At 41.8% G+C, this 22,316-nt stretch overlaps 1 protein-coding gene across 3 annotated transcripts in view; it reads left to right on the top strand.

The window, feature by feature from the left end:
• The window catches only part of arnt2 (aryl-hydrocarbon receptor nuclear translocator 2), a 149,872-nt gene that overhangs the window by 46,252 nt on the left and 81,304 nt on the right, over positions 1-22,316 (top strand). For all 3 annotated transcript variants that reach the window (XM_033621951.2, XM_033621959.2, XM_033621943.2), the window contains 3 exons: positions 1,913-2,126; positions 9,238-9,340; positions 18,382-18,447. In XM_033621951.2, the coding sequence (XP_033477842.1) occupies positions 1,913-2,126; positions 9,238-9,340; positions 18,382-18,447 (383 nt within the window). The remainder of the gene's footprint in view (positions 1-1,912; positions 2,127-9,237; positions 9,341-18,381; positions 18,448-22,316) is intronic.

The following is a 22,316-nucleotide window of genomic DNA, read 5'->3' as shown; positions in this document are numbered from 1 at the left end:
GTTGGCAGCAATCAAGTCCTCTGCAGTGACGATTGCTGGTCTTGGCCCAGCACGAGAGGTGGAGGGCATGCGCTCACCCTCGGTTGCCTGGCTCGGTGGGTCTGGCTCAGTGGGACTGCGCTAGGGAGAAGACCTGGACGCATGCCGCTGGTGCCTGGCTCTGAAACAGCATTTAAAAGAAACAATAAAAATGTGTACCTGTGTAACATGTGTAAGCCTATTTCTTTGGACAATAGTGTACTGTCAGGGTTAAATTAACTGTCCGATTATACAATGCAAACAAAAGAAAGGCTGTTAGTTACCATTCTGCTCTAGCTGCAACACAAGTGCGTCTGTGTCTCCACCACCACCACCACTTATGCCAGAGATAGATTCTGACCCGATTAGTGAGGAGATTGTTTCCTTGGTCCCCGTCAGGGTCAGGCTGGGGTCTGGTTGGCCTCCTCCAGTCTGCGTGCTGTTGTGCCTAAGTGCAGCAACACACTTTTTTTTGTTTTTTTATGGCCATTTTGCCTTTAATGGACAGGACAGGTAAGCGTGAAAGGGGGAGAGAGAGGGGGGATGACATGCAGCAAAGGGCCACAGGCTGGATTCGAACCCGGGCCGCTGCGGCAACAGCCTTGTACATGGGGCGCCTGCTCTACCACTAAGCCACTGACGCCCCTGCAACACACTTTTTTGTTGCCATCTTTAAGTCTGACCACTTTTTCTTGACCTAATCGTAAAGAATTGTGACTTGATCAACTACCAGGCATAGGCTATTGGGCTATGGATGTATATAAGATTATTTTTTTTATTATCATCATCATTAGTCATGGGCTACTTATTGAGAATTTTATTCAAACCTCAGCCGGAGTCCATTTGTCACTGTTGACTGACCGTGATCTTCTTCCAGACAGCATTTTTATGGGCTCCTTTAATGCCAGTTTTTAAACTTCTAAAAAGCACGTCTTTATTTACCTCCACCTCAGACGTGAGGGTGTCAATTTCCAGCTCGGAAAAGTTTCTCTTCTTTGCAATATTTCTTCTCTCCATGTTGTGACCTCAAAGGGCGAGGCCTCCGAACCATGAATATTTAAGGCCGTGACATGCTAATGACGATCGATTTCAGCCACCGCATTTTTTAAGGCCTGATCATTCGTACGCTGGGATTGATCAGATACGAACATTTCATACATCACACATGTGTCTTATCATAAGATGAATCCTGCACTCAGATCTGCACCCGTTTCCACCTAAGATTGATAAATGAGGGCCAATATCTCCAGAACACCTTAAGGAAATTTCTTCAATTGTTAGACGAACGTCCACCCAGACTGAAGAATAAACTGGTCACAATTGTGTGGTTGAAGGTCAAAGGTCAAGGTCAGTGTGACCTCAAAAATTTGTTTTTGGCCATAACTCAGGAATTCTTACACTAATTATGACAAAATATCACAGAAAATTCTAATAGGATAAAACAATGAAGTGATGAAATTTTGTACCTGAAAGGTCAGAGGTTAACTTCACTGTGACATCGTAATGTCTGGATATAAACTGTAAGAGAAACTTGACTGGTGCATTGAGGCATTGTAGTTTTAAAGATGCTTAGGTGTTTTTGAGTTGAAGAAGGCCCTGTGCCCCTTCAGCGCTACCAGACTCTTACCCTTTTTTGTAATCATGGCTAAGTAGCAAATGTAATACAACATACAGGTCTATTATAAATAAGCTACCCCCCACATTTTAACTCTGCCTCTTAATTTGAGTGGAATGCAAAAATATATAACACTTACTCCCCCTTATAGTCCAGATCCATAACACAATTTAAGTTTAGTTCATTAATGAACATGTCTTTGATCTTCGTGTGTGTGTGTGTGTGTGTGTGTGTTTGTTTGTTTGTTTGTGTTCTCATGTTCCTTTCTGCTCCCTGTAGGAACTGAAGCATCTGATTCTGGAGGCGGCAGATGGCTTTCTGTTTGTGGTTGCTGCAGAGACGGGACGGGTGATCTATGTGTCGGATTCAGTGACGCCCGTGCTGAACCATCCCCAGTCAGAGTGGTTTGGCAGCACCCTGTATGAACAGGTCCACCCTGACGATGTGGACAAGCTCAGGGAACAGCTCAGTACTTCAGAAAACTCCATGACAGGTACAGAAAGTACTGTCACCAAAAATTCTCTTTCAGTTGAAGGTTTCTTTTTTTTTTTTTGCTTTTGTTAATCATTGATTTGCAGAATATCTGACAAGAGCAGGTGGGAGTCCTCATAACCACCTGTCCCACACAACATGCAGATATAGGTACTTCAGTTTAGACAGCCACTGTGCTAACTTTTTTTCACAAATAATACCCAGCTCTTTCTCCTGTTGTCAAACACAGCCAGTTGCTTAGAGTATTCCTATACCTGGCTTCATTATCTATCTGTCCTGCTGTTGATTGTTGATCTGTCTGCTTGTGTGTTAGAACCTTTGTTAAGTTATTCTGCTATTTTGTGACATTATGTCACATTTCATGAAGTTAACTTTGATTAACCATACTCTAGTGCCAGCAACAGTTCAGAATCAGACCAGACTGGGACTGGGGATGTTCTTGAATGCATAGGCAGCTCATGAAACAATGGGCCCCTGGGCCCAGACATGTAGAAGGAAAACCTTATAAATGAATCGATCTTATGCGATGCATTTTTTTCCTGGCTTTGCCTTGTGCAAGATCATCCATGATATCACCAAGGTCCAATGTGTTTGTCAGTTTGCTCTCATTTGCCATGAGAGAAAGAGCCTTCTGGTGTTTTTGCATCAACTTTGTCCTCAGTTCATTTTTAATCCTGGAGAAGAGAGAGAATGACCGCTCACCTAAGCAGTGACTGACGAGCAGAGTCAGAGATAACCGCAGCGCGACACAAACATCTGGAAACATAGTTTGCAGGTCATTATCTGGGATTATTCAGAGCAGCCCTTTTGGACTTGAATCATCCTTCAGGCTTAATAAATGGTCGTAGTTGGATTAGTTAATCGCCTAAGGTCAGGTGCTGTGTGCTACTAGCTTACAAGAGTGTGAAGGCAGGTTGCCTCTGAGGTTGCTAAGCAACCTTATCAAGCACTGTATCATAGCCTATTTCCATGAAATCCTAAGTTCAGAGCTGATCTTCTTCTAGGCGCTATTTGTGTGTAGCTCTGGTAGCTCTGTACTAAATGATCAACTTCATATTCATATTTATCACAGAGATGGCACAGCAGATTCTAGTCTCTGCTTGAAGGCCTGAACGTGTCCTTCATTCGATTCCACAGTTTGGTCTTGATCAAATTCATCTCTGAGAACATGTATTCCACAGCTGCGTTGCTGTATGACAATGCCAGAAGTGAGAGAGTGAATGATCCAAGTTCAGCAAAGTCCTTGTCACCGGCAGCATCCTTGTGATTTCTCACTTCAGTCCAGAGCTGTCTGGTTTTTCAGTCTTCTGTATTCTTCCAGTGAAGCGTGTCTAGCACTCTCCACTGTGGATCAAGCTTTCTGATGTCTCCTGTGTACAGTCAGAGACATGACAGAGATGCAGGCTGGGTTTTTTTCACTGAGCCCCGTAGATGGGCTCAAGGCCCTGTTGGTTGGCAGAAGTTATTTCATTTGCTTCGCAGATTCAAGCAGTTATTCTTTTAAGTTTTTAACGAAGTCTGCTGCTGGTGCGGCGAAATATGTGTTCTCAAGCTTCATCTGGAACTGAATTCCATAATCAACCATGGAGAGAGGCAGCTGGTTGGTTTCAATGGCTCTGCCAAAGTCCATGATCTCTGACCACCTTGAGCTGTCCACAACCACAGTGCTGATTAGGCTCAGACCAAACTGGAAATCCATCGGTTAAGGAAAAAAAAAAAAAAAAATTCTTCCTTTACCTCTGGAGGCACTGCCCGGAGTTTTTCGACTAATGGAAGTGCAGGGGTAAGTTGTGCTGTTGTCCATGTTTTTCACGTTGATGAGACAGCATTTTGGGAGGAGTGGTCGCCATGGATGCGGAGCTTGCTGTTTCTGTATGTACACATTTTCTGGGGACACCTGCATGTCTCGGCCCCGCCCCCTTCACTGTGATTGGCTAAAATGCAGCATCATTCAACCTCAAAGTCCCCCCAATGCATCTTTTTGACACAGCTTTAATCCTTGTAAAAAATAAACCAAAACTGAAAATGCAAAATTGCCAATTCAGAATTGACTTGGCATATCAACCATTTAAACTAATGATACCAGCAAAAGTAGACACCAGACATGGGGACTCAAGTTTGAGACTTCATTTGAGACTCAGTCTCAAAAGACTTGAGACTACACTTGGACTCAAGGTTTGGGACTCTTGAACAATCTTTATTTTATATTTTGGTGCCTAAATCACAAATTAAGGCAACCACAGCCAGTCACTCTACTGCCGCTTTCTCTAGCTCCTTTTACACTGCATCTTCAAGGCAGGAATGTCACACTGTTATTCTCCCTCACAGTTCTGTATAAAAGGTACAGTTGTGGAAATGGGGGAAGAGAGTTGTCTTGCCTTTAAGGTGGCATCAGAGGTATAGTAACAGCACTGCAGTGCTGTCTGTATAAAGGGGAAAGCCAGCAGGATGAGATCATGTGCAGCACAGGTGTGGCGTTTTGACAACATGTTATCCGTGCAACCCAACACGGGAGATTAAAAAAGCAGCTGATAGCAGTCAGCAGCTAATTCAAAGAACAGTGGTCAAAATTGTCCGCAAACTAAGAAAACAAAGAGGGAGCTCCTTACCCTCCAAGCAGAGTAGAGATCATTTGCCATATAACAGAGATGGTAAATGATTATAAACAAACCAAACAACAAATCATTGCTGGTACTATATGTTTATAGATAAGGAGTGCTAATAATACAGTACATATTTTGAGTTGGGTGGGTTGCAGTAGTTAGCACTCTAGCACTCTCGCGTCACTCTCACGTCACTCTCGCCTCACTCTCGCCTCACTCTTTCCATGTCAGCATGGGATTTCTCAATCCAAACACATGCAGGTTAGGTTAATTGGTGAATCTAAATTGCCTATAGGTGTGAATGTGAGTGAGAATGGTTGTCAGCCCTGTCATAGTCTGACAGCCTGTCCAGGGTGTACCCTGCCACTCGCCCAGTGACAGCTGGAATAGACTTCAACACACCCACGAGCCTGTACCAGGATAATTAGGGACCTTGGCCGATTTTATCAAAAATTTGGTAAAATGAAAACATTAACCCCTGAAGTGCCAAAGTGGGCTCTCTAGCGCCACCTAGACACACTAAAATGGCCGCTGCGGCCCGTAGGAATGGCAAAGAAATATCAAACCAAAACTGGCTTGTTCCTCTCTTCAAGACCTACAAATCACTGCTGACACTCCTGACCTAAATCCAACAGGAAGTGAGCTATTTGCCCTTTAAAGTAAGATTTCGCCTCAAAAATGCTCTTTTTCAAAAAAAGACCATCTGCCTGGTCTCACAGCTTGTCTTTCCCTCTGCAGCATGCAACTCATTAATCGTCATGACAACACCTTCACTCTCACAGACCTCTGTGTGTGTGTGTGTGTGTGTGTGTGTCTCACAATCTTTAAAGGACAGATTGCAGCTGCAGAATCTTCATTTTAAACAGCATCTACACATATATCTTATAGTACTTATAGTACTGTTGCTACTTTTGTAATTATGACTGTTAGATACATATTATAACGTACTGTGATATTAGGGCTGGGCAATATGACCAAAATATCACGATATAAGTAATTTCATATCCCGATAACGATACATATCACGATATAGGTCATTTCATATCCTGGTAACGATACATATCACGATATAGCACATTTTAATCCAACGATAAAAAGTTGCTATATACCGACTCATTTTAAAGAAGATGAGAGAAAAAGAGAGAGAGAGAGAGAGCGAGCAGCTGTGGTCGAGCAAGCTAGAGAGTGAGTGAAGAGCGGGAGCGCTGGTAGTGAGAAAGCTGGTGAATCAGATCAATAAAACGTTATTTTCTGATTGTTTCACGGCGGTTAGGTTCTAAAGCACAAACACGCCCACACACCTCCGCTCAACACTGAGTCTGTACTCGGCACCACCTGATTTGGTCTGAATAAGTCGTTGCTTGTCTGCTCTTTCTCAGCGTTGCGGGGCTCAGCCAGCGCAGCAGAGACAGACTGCAGTGGAGTTATATAAACTCGTTATGTTGTAAAAGCTTCGCGAATTCAAAAACCAAGAAGAGCAATTTATCAATGTGATCCATGCAAAAGATGGACAGACTCCAAATGATGAAAAATATTGCCGTAAAAAGTGTAATTTGCATCACAACGATATAAATGATAGAGCAAAATATGAAACAATAGACATTTTTCTCTTTCACATGATATATATCGTCATATCGCACAGCCCTATGTGATATTAAGTCCCTCTATTGCCAAAAATGACAAATGGCCGGCAGCAAATTATATAAACACTCATTACAAGCAATCAAAGGCTTGAGACTTGACTTAGACCATGGCTTAAAGTCTTGAGACTTGACTTAGACTATAGCTTAAAGTCTCAAGACTGGACTTGAGCTGAAAGACTAGGGACCTGACTTGGACTTGAGCTTGAAGACTTGAGACCTGAGTTAGAGTCTTGCTGGAAGACTTGAGACTTGATTTGGACTCTAGCTTAAAGACTTGAGACTTGACTTGGACATGAGCTCAAAGACTTAAGACTTGACTTGGACTCTAGCTCTGAAATGCAGGCACAACAACATGTAATAAAGTTTGGTCAGTAGTGTTTTCACCAGGAGTTGTGGACCCACAGGTAACTTAACATTGAACCTGTTTAACCCAGGTACAAACGGGTAAGACACTCAAGACTGACAACCACACCACTAAGTACAAAAATATATGTTTGTCTTTGTTTCATAAATCCCAATATTTATAGAAGTCCTGACTTGAGGTTGGCTATGGCAAGGCAGGGTGAGCCTACGGTTTTACCTGGCCAAGAAACAATGCCAGCGGGCTGACTCTCTTTTGTATTATTAACAGTTTTATTGTTATTTCTTTGTTTCAGATTTAACGCACATTCAACAAGGGAAAATCAGATTGGAAAGGCACAAGAATAGAAAATAAACAACACAAAACAAAAAGTACTAGGCAAACAGTAATCAAAAAAAGCAATGGGGTGATAATTCAAGGGTGACATTCATCTAGCATATGTAACATACATCGGATCTCATATATCCATTGAGTACAAGCCTTTTAAATTGAGGGCTGCTGTTTTAAAAGTGTACAGACTGTCCCAGTGGTCTTCCAGCCCCTTATCAAAGTCTTTTAACAGGCAGGCTGTGAAATGTTTAGTAAGTCCAGGTATACCTTCAGCCAAGAGTCCCTTGTGAAACAGACTGCTTTACACTCCTTCCACTTTAGAAGAATTAGTCTCTTAGTAGATAAGCAACCCAGTGTCCATTGGCACTTGACAGTTACTCCAACATTATTGTCAAACTTCAGGTCCTGCAAGCACACTTTGGGGCACACTGGGAAATTGACATTGAAAAACTCTGATGTAGGAGATATGACTTCTAACTAGAGTGTTTTAACAGCTGAGTCCCAGAGCAAGTGGAATAAAAAAACCTTGGTTGCCACAATTATGCCAGTATAAATCTTGATGTTTGTCAGGCTGACTCTCTAATGTTATTCCCTACCTCTCTACTTACAGGGGACAATCAGCCTCTAATCCCAGCATTGGAACAGTTCCCCTGTCTAATTGTCTACACAGTAGCTGACACTAACAAATGGCAACACCACAACCAGCCCAAACAGAGCCAACAGGTTATGTTATGACCAATTTAATGTTACCTTTGCGTAACGTTACCTAACTTATGTTGTGGAGCATTATTTTCCAACCTCACAGAGGCACCTTCAAAGGTGGCTGTGGCTACACCAGGCTCAGGGAGATCAGGAAGATGTCTGCTTCTCAAGTGATTTGTCCTCCATGTTTAATGTACTCCATATTTTCTATCACTCATGGTACATGCTAATTCTACATTCACAAGGGTATTGTGTGTTTTAAGACACTGATGGTGAGAGTGACATTGAAAATGTGTAAGTGTCTGACAAGCTCATAGTGCCCACTAGAGGGCAACATTGCCTTGTTAATTGTCTTCCTCTGCATGATACTGTGGAAGCTCCACAGTAGCTTAGTGTCTGTCAGTCTGTCCATGTGACCTCAGAGGTCCTCTGAATCACAGTGTATACCCAGGAGAGCCACGCTATCCATACAACACAATAACCTCCATGTAGAGCTGTGAAAGATGAAATTACACACGCAAGCATGCACACATACACAAGTACGTACACAACCTTTGAAGTCCCTTTCTCAGAGGTCAGTTTCATTGAGTGGAAATAAAGCAGTATATTTTGGAGGCTCTTTCCACTGCTGCTGCTGCTGCTGCTGCTGCTGCTGCTGCTGCTGCCGCCGGTCACCATGTTCACTGCTCACTGGCCTTTGTTACAGATCTTTCAACCTCTGTAGCACCAGTGAGTGCTATGTGCAGAAATAGCAAACATACAGTCCTGATATCATGATGTCATTTTTCATTTACTTGGTTTGTTTCCTTCCCTGATAAAATTTTGCTTTATAATTTTAAGGGAGGGAAAAGCTGTGCAGGCCAGACTGATACAGAGAGCAAAACAGAATGTTGAAGTTCCGTCATCAGGATGGTCTCACCAGGCCACCAGTTGCCTACTGTATGAGACATACTGATTTTGAACTACCTGTGGGAAGAATGAACATGTAACAGTCTGTCTATTAGTGATTAAAAGCCCTGGTCTTGCTGTCGGCTTTTCTTTCATCATGTCTCTCCCCATGAACCCCAAATTGATCACAATGACTGTTAAATTTGTGAGTGCATGTGTGTGTGCATTTTTATTGCTTCTGAGCAGGTAGCAGGTGGCACCTTGTATCGTAGTGTCGGCCACAAGTGTGTGTGAATGGATGGATGGTATTTGTGTTGTCACCAAGATTAAAGTAGTGTCTTATAAATAATGTCCATTTACTATTTTTTCCTGCTTACATGTCCACAGATAAAACAAGGATCATAGACAAAATTGGTGTGTCTGTTTGTGTGTTTTTTGTCTCAGCCCATTAAGCACATACAAGGCCATTTGCTCCTCCCTTAGGTTTGCTAATCAAAATACAGATGGATATGAGAAGTTACTGTTTCTTGTAAATGAGTCTTTACCAGTCTACATGTTATCTCTGCCCTGTTTGTGTGTTAACAGGACGGATTCTGGACCTGAAGACAGGAACAGTGAAGAAGGAGGGACAGCAGTCCTCAATGAGGATGTGCATGGGCTCCCGACGGTCTTTCATCTGCCGCATGAGGTGTGTGTAGTGTGTGCCTAAGTGAGTGTGTTTGAATTTTTGTCCATAGACTTGGTGGAGGTGTTGTTTTCAAAACTGGGTTTGGCTTGACTAGGCTGTCTGCTGTTATATCATCTTGTGTTATTTAACTCAAGGCACTACATTTTCAAAACTTTTTTTCAAACTATTGCAGTATTTCAGTAATTTAACCTTAAAATGTGTTGTTTTTTTACACAAGAAATCCAGAAATATTTTGGTTAGGAATTAAACACCTTTTCAACAGTCATGGGCTTGCTTGGTTTGGCTTGGTTTGGTTTGGTTTGGTTTGGTTTGAGTCATCAGACCAGCACGGCAGGAATTTGTGTTTCCATCTCAGCAGGGCTACCCACTTGAAGGTGTGTCTTTAACTGATGACGGCTTGTCTTGGGTGATGATGTTTAAGCAGTGGGCTCATTCACAGCTAAAGTCCCCTGTTATTTTTGCCACATGTCTTTTTCCATCACACAGCTGAGCAGGAAGAAGAAGTTTACCTGTTGAGCTGTTTGCAGAGGTGCAGCAAGAGCCTGTTGTCTGCAGCTCTTTATGAACATCTCACAGTGACTGTTTCTGATATCACTCTTCCTTGTTGTTAGACTTATTGCTAGACATCAGAGATGGGGGACTCGAGTCACATGACTTGACTTGAGTCGCAAATATGATGACTTGAGACTTGCTTGATTAATGTTGATAAAAGACTTGACTTTGACTTTGTATTCATGACTTGACTTTGACTTGAGACAGATGACACGAAAGGACTTGGTTTTAATTCAATGTTAAAGGCATGCTAAGCACCGTTGGGAGGCACTTCTGTTTACGCTCAACAATGTTATCAAACACAACAGACTCGCATTTGCGACTAAAAATAGTTTTGTGCGAGCAAAAGAAATCATTCAGGAGCACGCTGTGTAAGTACAGATTTCAACCAGCAGCAGAAACTGGCGAATCCTGCCAGTTGTGTGTGCAGAAAAAAAGGTTAGCGTAGAGCCCTGTTTGAACTTGTTTTTAGCCTCATTGTAGCCTGTAGCTCTAACTGCCTCTCTGGGCACCGAATTCACGTGTGCGCACTTGTGCAAGACCATGAGACATGGGCACCGTGTTCATGTGTGTGTGCTTGCTTGAAGCGGCAACCTCCAGGGATGACAAGTGAAGCCAATGCGAAAGTGCCAAAAACTGCAATTTGTTGAATGGCCACTTGAGGCAGGCTCCAAAAGTGAATGTTTACAGCCTGGTACAAAAAACGGTTTTGGTCTCTACAGCTAATTTCCCCTTTCATGACAACTGTACGGGGGGGGGGGGGGGGGGGGCGTGAATTTTTTATAACTCATCCGTTTAAATTTTATTAAGGCTTAAAGTTGAGCATAATTAAGGGCGTGGTCACTTTGAGTGACAGGAGGTGCCGTCACGGGTGGCTGACTAGCCGCTGGCTGTCTGCTAGGCGTCATCTCAGTTAATTCGCAAGTCATTGAACCTGACCTCAGCCGTGTTTGCCTTTTGGATATTTTGTTTTGTGAGGGAGCTGGCACCAAGCGGGAGCATGAGCGGGAGCAGGCAACACCACAGGGCTAGCCAAAGTAGCCTAGCTTGTTAGCCTTAGCTAACTTAGCAGCTTTGAGCAAGGTTGGCATGTTTAAGCAACCAGGATTCATTTGGCCCGCCTCTTTGCCCATTTTTGATTGGCTGGGAGTTGGGCGGAGTCAGGCACTGCCAAAATGGTGATGGCCAGAGCCGCCTACTTTGAGCTTCAAACCTGTTCCTCAGAAACTTATGGGTGACGTCACGGTGACTACGTCCTTATTTATACAGTTATTTATATACAGTCTATGGCTTGCTTTCACTTGCTTGACCTGAGCAATGACTCGACTTGACTTGCTTGACTTATAGTAGGGACTTGACTTGCTTGATTCTCACCACAACTAACCTGGGACTTCCTCGAGACTTGAAGGTAAAGACTTGAGACTTGCTTGTGACTAGCACGTGTGACTTTCCCCCATGTCTGCTAGACATTGTTAGACTTGCCTTTATTGAAGAAATGCCACTAACAAAGTTCCACTTATTCAGTGAAGAACATGTCATTTCCTTTAGATTCTTCACAATAGAAGTCCCCTGTTATTTTTGTTATGTAAAAACTTTTATTGTGAAGCAGCAAAATAAGGAGATGTTGAGTTTTTGAGCAGCAGCTTCACACAACTTCTAATACAGCTGATAGCAAACAGTAAGATGAAGCAGACATCTGAAGTAAAAACAGGACGCAGGAGAGAAACTAAACCACAAAGATTCAGTTAGAAGCTACAAAAGTACTGAGAGCTGAAAACACAGAGACTTCTAAAAATGCCTTTCTCTCTGGTCTCCTGCAGACAGGGGTGAGTAGAGTCTCGTAACAGACATACTTGTTGGAGGGGGAGAGGCAGGTCGAAGGGGTTGGCTGTGGTTGGCAAGACGGCACCTTGAGGGTGGCCCGCCTGGCTTTTGGACCTACTCCGGAGATGGTCCATCTCTGGCGCAGCTCAGCGTGGCATGGCGCGAATGGAAATGCACATCAGTGCAGCATGGCTTGACTCTATACAGCCAAAACTGACAGTGGAAAAGGCTCATTAGTCCAGTCACACATTTTAGATGTCATAGGGTTACATCAGTATTAATTTCAGAAAGATTTGGTTTGTCAAAATGGCTGATATTGTCTTTCTAACTTTTATAATTCCTTCAGACTGATTTCATCTTGGTGACACTTGCAGAGAATATGAGTATATTTTAAAGTGGTCATTTTTTAGCAGTGTTAATTATGAATCATTGTGCCACTGATATTTTTATATAATGACTAATTATTATGAAGGTGTTGCTGAAATGATAAAACAAATGGAACATCTGATATAAGTCACATCTGCTTTATAACAGTAAATGGTAATAAAGTACCATGCAAGCAAGCTGAAATGGTGCTCGGTGGTGAACAGCAGGGGCTGGGGTAATGCGAAAGGCAGTCAGCAGTACATAGCTCACAAAGTGACAGCCATTAAATCTTTACAATGGCAGTTTTGTTTCTTTCGGCTGCTGCCTACACAGAACATTCAACATTCCTGCTGAGCTGTTTCTAATTAGCTTCACAGACACTTTTACAATAGTGTTTGATATGTGATTGATTGTGGTGTTCAGACTATTATTCCCACAATTATTCATAATATTCTGGCCTGTGCAGAACTCTCAGAATGAGTCAGAGGCAGAGGAGGAAACTGGATGATGCAACATTTTAGTCTGGAGGTTTAAACATGTGTCCTCTCACAGAGTCTGTGATAAAAACTTATCTTTCAGCTCGATCATGTGTGATGACTTGCCATCCAGCAGGAGACTATTGGTGAAGGTGTTAATCTGACACATTAAACGTTAGTCAAACCAGATAACGAAAAGATATCCTGGGTAAGCTGAACTGGCTTTGTAGTACAGGCTTTGGGATCAACGCACACAAATCTATCCAGGATCAGCAACACATTCTCACTCTGACTGTGTCACATATCAACGTTTGGTCATGGACTTTCCATGTTGAGATTTGACGTGCAAGGTACCCTGGGTGTGTTGGTTGTTGACGTTCTAGGATTCCGTGTCAACCTCAGCCTATTACATGCATTGTCTGTTTTTGAAGTACACTTCCTCTTTCACAGGAAATGTGCAGTATGCATAAAGTCTCGTTCAAAATAAATGCACTACGTAAGTACAACACCGTAAATTGACTGTTTTTTCCTTCAACAACCATCGCACATGGTTACGATTTTCCAGCATCGGTTTGGCGATACAATCTCACGGGAAGCTGCCTTAACTTAAGTTGTTGTCCTATCACCTTGTGATGCTGCTGGGCACCATTAAACAGTATCATGCTGACATGAAATAGACTCACAAGTCAGTCTTTAGACGCTTTGCTTAACTAAAGACTGATGACTTTCTCCCTGATTTAGTGTTTAGATGGACGGATACAATTTCAGAGTTTAAAAAAATTCCCTACTTTGCAGAACCAATAGTAAATCTGCAGGGCGGTCCTTCGGTGGCTTGCTGAACTCTTGTGCTTGTAAACATAGTCCCAGTAGAAACACGTGTAGCGATACAAAATGGCTCGCTCGCAGAAAACGGCATCAAAGTTAGTGGATGTTTGTCGCGTTTGCGGTGACACATTCTCGCCAACTAAAAGAAACAAACATAATCTTTTACAAGGCCATGACTCATCTGTCCGGCCGGACTATAGAGGGAATCGCCTTGTTGTTTACAAATACTTCCGGGTAGAAAACCAGCAGAGCTTTTAGCTATACATACATATATATATATATATATATGCACATATATATCACATTTTTCACATCACTGTATCACCGTTTAGACTAATCCAATGCTTGTAAAGTCTATAAACACGATTGTACAAACATTACTATTTCTTAGCCGTTAGCGGTGTCTGTAATAGGTAATAACTCATTAAACGGTCCGTGAAATTTTTTTTTTTCCCAGCGGATATCTTAGTTACAACATGATTGAGCTAGCAAAGCAGTGGTATTTATTCAGTTTTGGGAAATCACGATGTCTAGAAAGCATCAGTGGCTGCAGCTGACAGGGACAGCTAACACTAGCAGCAAAGCTAACATCAGGACGTCATCTGTTAAAAGCCTCCCATTGTCGGATACAACATGAAACTACTCCAGTTAGCTCAATCATGTTGTAACTAAGACATCCGCTGGAAAAAATATTTTCTTCACGGATGAGCACACGTTTGATAAAACGGAGTTAAATCTCTCTGCATCCATTTTCAAGCTCTCTGTGTGTTTGTTTCCTTGCGGACAAGAAAAGGGGGAGCGCACATTTCCGAGAAGGCGTGTCCTTTTAAAAAATGCAAGAGGCGTTGCTTTGTTGCCGGCCGTTTTCGCCAGTGTGTTAAACACACTTTAGAAAGGAGTGTCCCCAAACTATCAGAAGGCGGAGATGTCTTATTGTCTGGTGGCGAGACTAACGTGAAAGGACAGCTTTTTTCTTTGGTGTCTAAACCCAGAAGTCACTGACCATACAGTGTATGGTTTTGACAGCTTTGGAGTGAAACCCGGTGGGGATCATCATAGATTGATATGGATCATAATAACATGTTATCCAAGGTCAACATATAAGAATCTTTTTTCTTCTCGCTGCTCCTTTCCAATCATGGAGGTGTTGATTTGAAAATATAGAGTACATGTGCAAATTCTGTTGTCCACTTTCATGTGAGGAACAAACAAATAAACTAAACTAAATTAAACATGATAGTGTGGTGCTGGATCAACAGGAGCGCTACAATCTTGCAAGTAATTAATAAATAAATAAATAAAAAAGATAAATATAATTTTAAAAATAAATAAATAATAAAAGAAAAAAAAAGGAAAATGCGTTAATTGCAGGTATTTGTAACTGAAAATAGCTGTCATGGTAATGTAATAATATATCCTTTATCTTTGTTAGAGAACAATAATCTAACCCAAAGTTTCTCGTTAGCTTAGGCTACCTACTTAGCAAGCTTACACACTAACCCTGCAGCATTGTGTTCAGTATAAGTGAGGATTTTGTTCAATTGTACAAACTCAATTTGGAAAACATATCTTAGAAGAAGCACAAAGGAATTTTCAAGGAAGCACAGGAGCAGTACACTGATGATGTCAGAGGGCTGTGACTGGTTGATCGCAATGTTGCTCCCAGGAAAGTGATGTTGATTCAGGAACACGTCCGACTGGGCATAATTATGTTGTGCACATATTAATAGCAACCATTTCCCAAAATACTGCTGCTCACTAATTCCTTTCAGTGCGTTTGGGCCTTGAACCATAAGCCATGTGGCTTTCTGTCCTCTCCAGAGGTTGCTGGTTAAACGACTGATGTCTCAATACTTCATAGATAACTAGAATTTTGGATTCTAACAATCATTGTCATCTTGTGGACATCACTCCATCTCCACTCGATATATTTTGACCTTTTACAGACCCAGTTTCTTGCTAAATGTTTGTCTTTCCTTGTACTATGTCCGGATATCACAGTTTGCCCTGTAGCCCTCATTACTCATTGGCTACAAACGACATCAAAGCAGCTTTGACTTCTTCAAGGTCTTGGAGGAGGTCATGTTTAGTTTAACAAAATAACACACCTTTCCCATTTTCTTCCCGACATGCTGGCTGTAGACTTGTTTTGTCTGGATCTATCACAAAGGCCTGAGTCGCATGAGAGCCACAGTGTGTCGTGTTGTTAGGAATTTGTTGGACTGGCTTGTTCTTCTGTTCTGTTGCTATTCCAGGCTCTGCGTAATTCAAACAACATGCCGTTGGGACACTGAAAGAGACTGCAAGCAAACAGTGAAACGCAACCACGTCTGTGGCACGCATATAAACATGACAGAGAGGAACACAGTACATTTCAGGGAAGCCATTATTAGATCCAGGCAGGTTTATGTAACGTTTAGCCACGAGACTGGCCTTTCCACAGAAAAACACCCTCTGAATGAAAAACAGAGAAACACGTAGTGGCCTGAAGAAAATTCAACTGTAAGCAATGGCTGGCTTCACTGTTCAAACTTGTTTGACTTGGGGTTCGTTCTACACACTGAGGAGAGATAACATTTAATCAGGCCTCTTTCTGGCCATGCAACAAAAAGGACCTACTACCATGGCGAGTCATACTCAAAGTATGTTTCAAGCAAGATGTGGAGCAGAACTTAAAGTTACAGAGAGGGAACTGTTGCTGAGGACCTCATTTCAGTGTGTTATTTGGTGCTGCAACTGTCATCACAGTTATGCAAACGTGTTGAAATACAACTTGAACATTATTATAATTAGAAGCTGAAACGATTACTGTACGTTCGACCAGAAGCTTCCAAAGAGACAAAGTCTCTTGCGGATGCCCAAGAAACACAACTGTCAAAAATATTTGTGGCAGCTTTGGTCGATCTAGTCGCTCATCACGTGAATCATTTGAACATTCGATCGTGCTTGTCAATTTAAAGGAGCTGCAAAGCGGACTACTGGCTTGAAAGCAGAGTAGTTGCTGCTTGCTGTTGTCCAGTCAAAAAGCTCATAGTTGGCCAGCAAAAGTTATGTTTGGTCAATGAAAACAGAAAACGTATGTCAGCCCATTCAAACCAAGCAAGGAAGACTTGCATGCGACGTCGCAACATTAGCCTGCAATTCTCTCCTCTGTTACTAACATTACACACTTTAAAACTCACCAGACCAACCAACTACCTCCGTGACGTGGTCCCAACCCTCATTCTTTTTATTTTGGTCTCTGTAACTGAACAGCGACACATTATAAAGGACCGAGTGGGCACAAACGTAAGTAATAAACTTCTCGATATCCATTGTCGGAACAAGTGTACTGTAGGAACCAAAGTTACATGGCTTGCATTCCGACTGGTTCCAACCAGGTGGCCCAAGTCGCCCAAGTCACCAGGCTCTCATTGAAAATGAATGACTTCTGCCGCTTTGGAAGCTCCGGTCGCTGTTGGTATGAATGTACAGTTAGTCAATTAATCATCAGTAGGCAGAAAATTAATCAGTGACTAACAAGCTACGACTTATGGTTCTCAAAAGTTCTGACGGGCATATTTACTATTTGGTAGCATTTTATAAACAAAAAGATCAATCAAGAAAATAATCAGCAATTTAATTTAGATTAAAAATAATGGTTAGCTGCAGACCTGATTATAATAGAATTTAAAAAATCTGATGTGTACCTGCTGCTATGGACAGATTTATACACTGAGTCTCTGTATTGTGTCCACATGATAGCTGGTGGATTTGCAGAATGTTTTGGAGGAGCAGACAGAGCTGTGGCTCTGTGTTCTTCTTTGAAATAACTCTTTGATCCTTAAACTTGCTCTAACTTAATTCAGATTCTACTGCATAAGGAACGTGCAGTTGGTCATGCTCAAATTATGTTAAACTGTTTACTCTCCTCTGCTTGTGTGGTTACATATCCCAATCCAACTGTGACTGACTTAACCATTTCCTTCCATTTCAACAAACTAATAAAGGATGGTTATTTACTATTTATATAACTGCCCTACAGGCTGCTCTGATTAATTATTGTGAATGATTTGTCTTTTGGGTAAGTTTGAGATTCAAGTTTATGAGTGTATGCTCTTAGGATATTGGAATAGAAACTGGTATGTTTTAGTGTCTACATGATTAAACTTAATCCAGACACAGATTATATAGCCCATCCAACTAGTTGGTGATCAAAACAGATTGGTGATCAAAACTAAACTTTCATCTCCGAAAGAGACAACTCAGCTGAGTTCAGACTGTTTACTTACAGCACAGCTACACTCACCGATAACTGAGCCTCGTACCTGCCAGTCAAACACCAGCAACCCATACAGCTGATTATTTGCTGCTGAATTACAGCTCACGACAACAGCTGTTACTGCTACAGTGTTTTTGCTGGTTAGCGAAACATCCTGGCATAGACTATTTACTGGAGTTTACCAGGCTGTCGCTCATTGGAAGATAATTACAGGCACAGCTTTTCTCAGCTTTCAATGTCTGACAGTCCACCACTAACATTTTCGTCATGTTTTGTATTGTCAACTAAAATGAAACATAGATCTCGTCTTAGTTTTTATTATCAACATATTTTTTTAGCTTGTTATTGTCTCGTTTTCATCATGGAAAAAGGTTGTTGATGAAAAACTGTCATCATGGTTTTCGTCAAAGACATTAACACTGCAACACGAAATGAGTCAAATATCTCACAATTCATTGGATAACACATACATGTTGGATGTTACAAAGTCACTATGTGACCTATGCAATACCATACACGTCTCTGTATTGAGCTGGAAATCAGCGTTTGTGCATGTTTGCTGGGGTTTTGACCTTGATATAGAATAATTATTTTTCAACGGGGGGTCATGGAAGCAGTGTCAGTACATGTTGGTTGTATATGGGCTGTCTCCCACTGTGATTGGCAGCAACATGCTAGTATCATGTACCACTGGAATGTAATGTATGCTTTTGTCTTTATTTTGTGTTTGTGTGCAGGTGCGGTAGTGCTCCTCTGGATCACATCTCCTTAAACCGTCTGTCAAACATGAGGAAGAGATACAGGTATAAGAACTTCTTCTCTTGCCATGGTTGCGATCTGCAATAATATCTCTCTCCTTCAGCCTCACTCTCTGGGAGACATGTCCCTGTCAGGTTTCCTGTTTCAGTCTGTGACTGGGAGTTGACAGTTAGCAGATAAAAACATTTAGCGTGTGATATGTTAGGTTTCGGTCAGTCTTCTGGTTTGTCCCAAACTGCTAAAATTCTGATGAAAGATGAGAGGAGCTGATAAAAATGTTAATATGCTCATCTGGATTGCCTTCAGTCTTTGGCTTTGAAGACTTTGTTGCCTAGGTTTTTTTTCTCTCAGACAAAACAGTAGGCTGCCCTGATCATCCAGTTGGTAAAGATTTTAAGGGGCGGGTGCAGCCTGACAGGAAAATCTGCTTACAATATTCAAGCCTTAAAAGAATGACTTTACTCTTTAAACATGTTTTTTGGGAAATAGATAATTAAATCTGCCTTTTTTATGTACAGTCAAAAACGTAATCATAATATTGTCCTAAAAACATTAATAACAGTTTAAGTGGATGCTATATTAAGAATATTTTTCCTGCTTCACCTTGCTGTCAGAAAGCCCTTTCCTTTGGCACTGCATTTTCTTAACCTTAGATCTTCCATATTTCTACACAAAAGCCAAACTGTGCCCTACACTGTTGCTGCGTATCATTTACCTCAGAAGTTGGAGGTCAGAGCTGGGAATGACACTAAACCTGATTTGCTCACATTTCAGTACGTTCAGTAAGTCGGAAAACCAAGATGCTGTTAGTAATACCAGTTCAAACCAGTTAGCCACTGTTAGCAATACCAGTAAGTAAGAGTTCTTAACGCTGTATGCTGCACTTACTAACACTATAGCAACATGGTAGAGGAAGAGGAAGAAGAAGAAGAAGAAGAAGAAAAACAAGAACAAGAAGAAGACGAAGGAGGAGAAGAAGAAGAAGAAGAAGAAGAAAAAGATATACTTTATCTATCCCTGAAGGGAAATAAAATTTTTACTCTGTTGTCATATACACACAGGCCTGAAATACTCACACATGCCCAAACAGGTCCTATAAATACATTAAATGGAGAGATGTCAGACCATGGGGGCTGCTTTGGACAGGCTCCCCTACCAGTGGGGGGTTCAGTGCCTTGCTTGGGGGCACCTTGGCAGTGCCCAGGAGGTGAACTGTCACCTCCCCAGCCACCGGTCCACACTCTATATATGCTTGGGAGGAGGACTTGAGCTAGTGAGCCTCCGGTTCCCAGGCCAAGTCCCTATAGACTGAGCTACTGCTGCCCCCAGGTAAAAATTAGGTAAAATTGCACTAAATACCTACAAAGAAATGAAACCACTCACCGAACAACCAGTAAAGTGTGAAGTGCTGGTATCCTCTGATTTAGAAAGAAGTTGTATTGTGACCAAGTCCCACTCATAACAGCAGTAGCTATCTGGGTCCAGGAGCATGCAGTTGTCACTGTTAGCTTGTGCTCTTTCTGGGCTTCCAGTTTCCACAGTTTGTCCTCTTTTTTACTTTTTTTGCCAGATCAGTCTTCCTCCACAAAAGTTATTTTTCTCGATACTCTGGTTCATTGAGGTATCCCTTTGTCTCTACAGTGAACAGCATTTCATTTTGTTTCTGTCATAATCACTGTTTTTTTTTATTATGTTGTATATGTTGTGTCTTCCATAAACCCGTTGAAAGTCTAACGCAAACAGCTGACCTGTGGTGGAATACAGTGTGCAGTGCAGCAGCAGTGCTTTTGCTTAAGAATAAGGAAGTTCTAAGGTTGAGAAAAAGCAGTGGCAAGTGACAGCAAGGTAAAGCAATTAAAACATTCTCAGTATTGCATTCACTTAGGTCCTGTTTATACAACGATTATAACTGAAAACGGTAAACTTTAGTTGCATTTTGGCCGATCGTTTACACGACAGCAGCGTTTTGGGTGCCTGAAAATGTAGTCTCGCCACCAGACAATCAGAGATCTCCGCCTTCTGATAGTCTGGGGACACTCCTTTCTAAAGTGTGTTTAACACACCGGCGAAAACGGCCGGTAACAAAGCAACGCCTCTTGCATTTTTTAAAAGGACACGCCCTCCCGGAAATGTGCGCTCCCCCTTTTCTCGTCTGCAAGGAAACAAACACACAGAGAGCTTGAAAATGGATGCAGAGAGATTTAACTCCGTTTTATCAAACGTGTGCTCATCCGTGAAAAAAATATTTTTTCCAGCGGATGTCTTAGTTACGACATGATTGAGCTAACTGGAGTAGTTTCATGTTGTATCCGACAACGGGAGGCTTTTAACAGATGACGTCCTGATGTTGGTTTTGCTGCTGCTGTTAGCTGTCCCTGTCAGCTGCAGCCACTGATGCTTTCTAGACATTGTGATTTCCCAAAACTGAATAAATACCACACATAGCAACACAAAACTGCTTTGCTAGCTCAACCATGTTGTAACTAAGATATCCGCTGGAAACAAATATTTTTTTCACAGACCGTTTAATGAGTTATTACCTATTACAGACACCGCTAAGGGCTAACAGCTAATGGTTAGCCCAGCTAATCTACGATAACCATGTTATTGAAATAGTAATCTTTGTTCAGTCATTGTGTTTATAGACTTTACAAACATCAGATTGGTCTAAACGGTAATATAGTGACTTGAAAAATGTGATATATATATATATATATATATATATATATATATATATAGATATAGATATATATATATATATATATATATATAGCTAAACTCTGCTGGTTTTCTACCCGGAAGTATTTGTTAACAACAAGGTGATTCCCTCTATAGTCCGGCCAGACGGATGAGTCATGGCTTTGTAAAAGATTATATTTGTTTCTTTTAGTTGGTGAGAGTCGCCGCAAACGTGACAAACATCCACTAACTTTGATTTTGTACCGCTACATGTGTTTCTAGTCGGACTATGTTTACGAGCATAAGAGTTCAGCGAGCCACCGAAGGACCGCCCTGCAGATTTACTATTGGTTCTGCAAAGTAGGGAGTTTTTTTAAACTCTGAAATTGTATCCGCCCATCTAAACACAAAATCAGGGAGAAAGTCATCAGTCTTTTTATAAGCAAAGCGTCTAAAGACTGACTTGTGAGTCTACTGAAAATGCAACAATTTGAAAACGGGTTCCAGAGTGCAACTTTTTGGAAACAGCAGCATCTCCGTTGTCATGTAAACTTGCAATATGCAGTTCCTCTGAAAACGGAGACTTTTCGCACACGCGCATTACGGTTCCAGTCACTAGGCACGCGCGAGAAAGTTGACCGTCACAACGACAATGCCGAGCTCTGTTTGTGCTGCTCACCCTGTTGATTTGAAGTGAAGTGTAGATCTGTTACTGTAGCAACTCCACCTCGTCGTCCATCCAGACAAAGTTATCTGTGCATGCTTTCCCCAGTGTGTCTTCTTTGTTTTGGTTTGTAATCACCGCATTGTAGAGGAAGGCGCTTCAGCACAGGCACATGGCGTCATGTCGTGGTGTTGCTTTGCAAATTAACACTGCCATCCACTGGCCTGGCATGCATACTACAGCATTTCCAGTAGATTTTGCGTCTCCCTGTGAACGGGGATGGTTTCAATAACGTTGTCATATAAACGCAGATGTTTTTTAAAACGCAAAGGACAGACTTTTCCTTTTTTAGAGAAACCGTTGTCGTCTAAACAGGGCCTTAGACTGATATTGATTTTTTTAAGTAGGCCTTTTTTAAGTGGCTAAAACGTGTTTTGCTGCTAACCCCCATCACAGCAGTACATTGCTATATCTGTAGTGGTACTCCTGCATGCTTTTCCAAACTGAGCATGCTGACCACCATCTATTTTACACTGTCAGTTATCTCCAGAAAGTTACAATATTACAATT

The sequence above is a fragment of the Epinephelus lanceolatus genome, chromosome 2, assembly GCF_041903045.1.
Source record: "Epinephelus lanceolatus isolate andai-2023 chromosome 2, ASM4190304v1, whole genome shotgun sequence".
NCBI lineage: Eukaryota > Metazoa > Chordata > Actinopteri > Perciformes > Serranidae > Epinephelus > Epinephelus lanceolatus.
Note: the sequence above shows the minus strand (reverse complement) of the source record. Positions and strands in the feature narration are given on the sequence as shown.